General features: G+C 55.7%; 1 protein-coding gene across 2 annotated transcripts in view; it reads left to right on the forward strand.

Moving 5' to 3' along the window:
• Positions 1-841: 841 nt before the first annotated feature.
• NAIF1 (nuclear apoptosis inducing factor 1) overlaps positions 842-2,615 on the forward strand; it is a 6,273-nt gene continuing 4,499 nt past the window's right edge. Inside the window, exons 1-2 of one of the 2 annotated variants that reach the window (XM_011931307.1) lie at positions 869-998; positions 1,078-1,598. In XM_011931307.1, coding sequence (XP_011786697.1) covers positions 1,088-1,598 — 511 coding nt within the window. In that variant the 5' untranslated portion in view covers positions 869-998; positions 1,078-1,087. Of the gene's footprint in view, positions 1,599-2,615 lie in introns of both variants that reach the window. The other variant, XM_011931306.1, reaches the window with a different exon arrangement.

Genomic DNA, 2,615 nt, shown 5'->3' on the forward strand with positions numbered 1-2,615 from the left:
GGGGCGGCTTCCAGGAGCCCCGCCCCTCCGTGCCCCGCCTCACCGGCCACGCCCCTGGCACACCGAAGGCCAATCACAGGCTAGGATGGAGAGACGGGAGGGGCGGAGCCTGCCTAAGGGCAGGCCACACCGCCCCGGACTACCCGGATCCATGGGGTGGGCTGGGTCACCTTGTTCCGCCTGGGGCCGATTCAAACTGAGGGAGGCGGGGATTGGCTGAGCCTGGGAGCCAAGAGAGAGAAACTCACGCAGCGATAGGCAGGAATCTTGTGATTGGCAGGCGGAAGGCCCCGTGTCCAGTTTCCATTGATGTACTAACTCTGTTTAGACTGCAGGATCTTGAGGATGGGAGGAGCGGTCGTGTACGCAGAGATCGTATCCTCCGGTGAGAAACGGGATTTGTGTGAGAGCATTTATGAACTGCAGTTGCGGGGCTGAGTTTGTGCCGGTGAGAGGAATTTAAAATTGACTCATGGCTCACGGCCGAAAGCACGAAGTATCCTCAGGAAGCAGGGTTTTGGTAATCTAACTCCCTAAACTACCAATAAAATAGCTGAATTTAACGGCTTAATCGTCTTAATACTGATAATTGAACGACAGAATGATTTTCCAATGGAAGTGAATAAAGGTTAGGTGGGCGGGGCGCTCTGGGCGACAGACACAATTTTAAACCAATGATCAGGCGAATTACAGTAAGTGGGCGTGCTCTGTAGCTGAGCGACAGACCGAAAGAACCAGCGATCGACGTGATATTTGAGCCTCTACCAACCGGGAAGGCGGGTTCTCCCGGAGAAGCGCTGGGAGGCGGGAAGAGGGGAAGTGGGCGGATCTCCGCACACCTCGGCGGAAGAGGCAGATTCAGGAAGCCATTACGCCGCTGGCTGGCAGCTGCCGGGCCGGTTGGGGCTGGGCCCTACGCACTTTGCGTAGCGAGGGGGGTTACCAAAGGCCTAGTGCTTGGCCTCGAGCAAGCCTGGCCTATCCCCTGTAGGGGGTGGGTGAGGGGCGAGGCTGAGGAAGAAGAGAAGGGGAATTGGGGCGCTTGAGGGGATTATAATTTCTTTAAAAAGAGGGGAGGGGAGAGGCCATGGCCGTCCCAGCCAAGAAGAGGAAGATGAACTTCTCGGAGCGGGAGGTGGAGATCATCGTGGAGGAGCTGGAGCTGAAGAAGCACCTGCTGGTGAACCACTTCAACGCCGGGGTCCCCCTGGCCGCCAAGAGCGCGGCCTGGCACGGCATCCTGAGAAGGGTCAACGCCGTGGCCACCTGCCGCAGGGAGCTGCCTGAGGTCAAGAAGAAGTGGTCTGACCTCAAGACCGAGGTCCGTCGCAAGGTTGCCCAGGTCCGGGCCGCCGTGGAGGGTGGTGAGGCGCCGGGGTCCACTGAGGAGGACGGAGCTGGGGGGCCTGGGACAGGCGGTGGCAGTGGCGGCGGTGGCCCAGCTGTAGCCCCAGTGCTGCTGACCCCCATGCAACAGCGTATCTGCAACCTGCTGGGCGAGGCCACCATCATCAGCCTGCCTAGCACCACAGAGATCCACCCTGTGGCCCTCGGACCCTCGGCCACCGCAGCCGCAGCCACGGTCACCCTGACACAGAGTGAGTGACCTCTCCTGCCCAGGCGGCGTGCATAAGTGGGAAGGGTCAGCAAGCTCTGGGGTGGCCTGGGGAAGGTTGGCTGCCAAGGGTCAGAAGGTTGGCTGCCAAGGGTCAGAGGTCAGATGGAAGGCTCAGGCCTTCCAAGAGCAGCACCCCAGACAGAAGTGATCTTGCTCTCTTTGGGACTTCCTCAGCACGTGGGCTGTACTTCTGATGTGCTGGATAGCTCACCACTGAGCATTGCCACCATGTTTGTCCATGACTTACCTCCACTTGCCGAACTGGGTGGTCCTTGAAGACAAGAGACCGTGTCTGTATCCCCACAGGATTTTCACAGGGCTCAGCTTGTAGTAGACAGCAATACTGGTTGAACAACAACAATATTTGTTGAAAAAATTGATGGGAATAATACTGCCCAAGTGAGACAATGATTCTGGATTCTGTTTTCAGTGCGGGGGATCTTTGATCAGGTGCTGCTTGGGAGCCTCATGGTTCCTGGTGTTAATCTACTCCATTCATTCATTCATTCATTCATCAAACATTAGCACTTATTCTGTACCAAACCATGTGCTGGGCACTAGGATTACCAAGTTGTCTAAAATACAGGCCAGTTATATTCTAGTAGGACAGAGATGACACATATAGGAATAGCTTCACCATCAGTTGGGAAAATCTAAGGCCTCGGAAGAGGAAGGGGGCTTCTTGGTGCCGTGGGGACACATAGCTGACATTGGCATTGAAGGGTGGAGGAGCTTGACCTCTCCCACATGTGTGGAGTCCCAAACAGCCCAGCTAGGATCCTTTCCAAGGTTCTCAGCTAGGAATGACAACGGAGCTAACTTTGGTAGGATTTTTTAGTTCAAAGAAGGATTTGTACCCGTGACTGTTACCTCTGCTCATTTGTGATGGCTGTGAGCTGGATCATTCAGTGATTCTCAGTGGGGGTTGGGGGAGTTGGGTGGATGTGTGAGTGCCATCCCCTTGCAATGCGTATTTCTCTTTTTTTCTTTTTCTTTT

The sequence above is a fragment of the Colobus angolensis genome, unplaced genomic scaffold (assembly GCF_000951035.1).
Source record: "Colobus angolensis palliatus isolate OR3802 unplaced genomic scaffold, Cang.pa_1.0 Scaffold9, whole genome shotgun sequence".
Lineage (NCBI taxonomy): Eukaryota > Metazoa > Chordata > Mammalia > Primates > Cercopithecidae > Colobus > Colobus angolensis.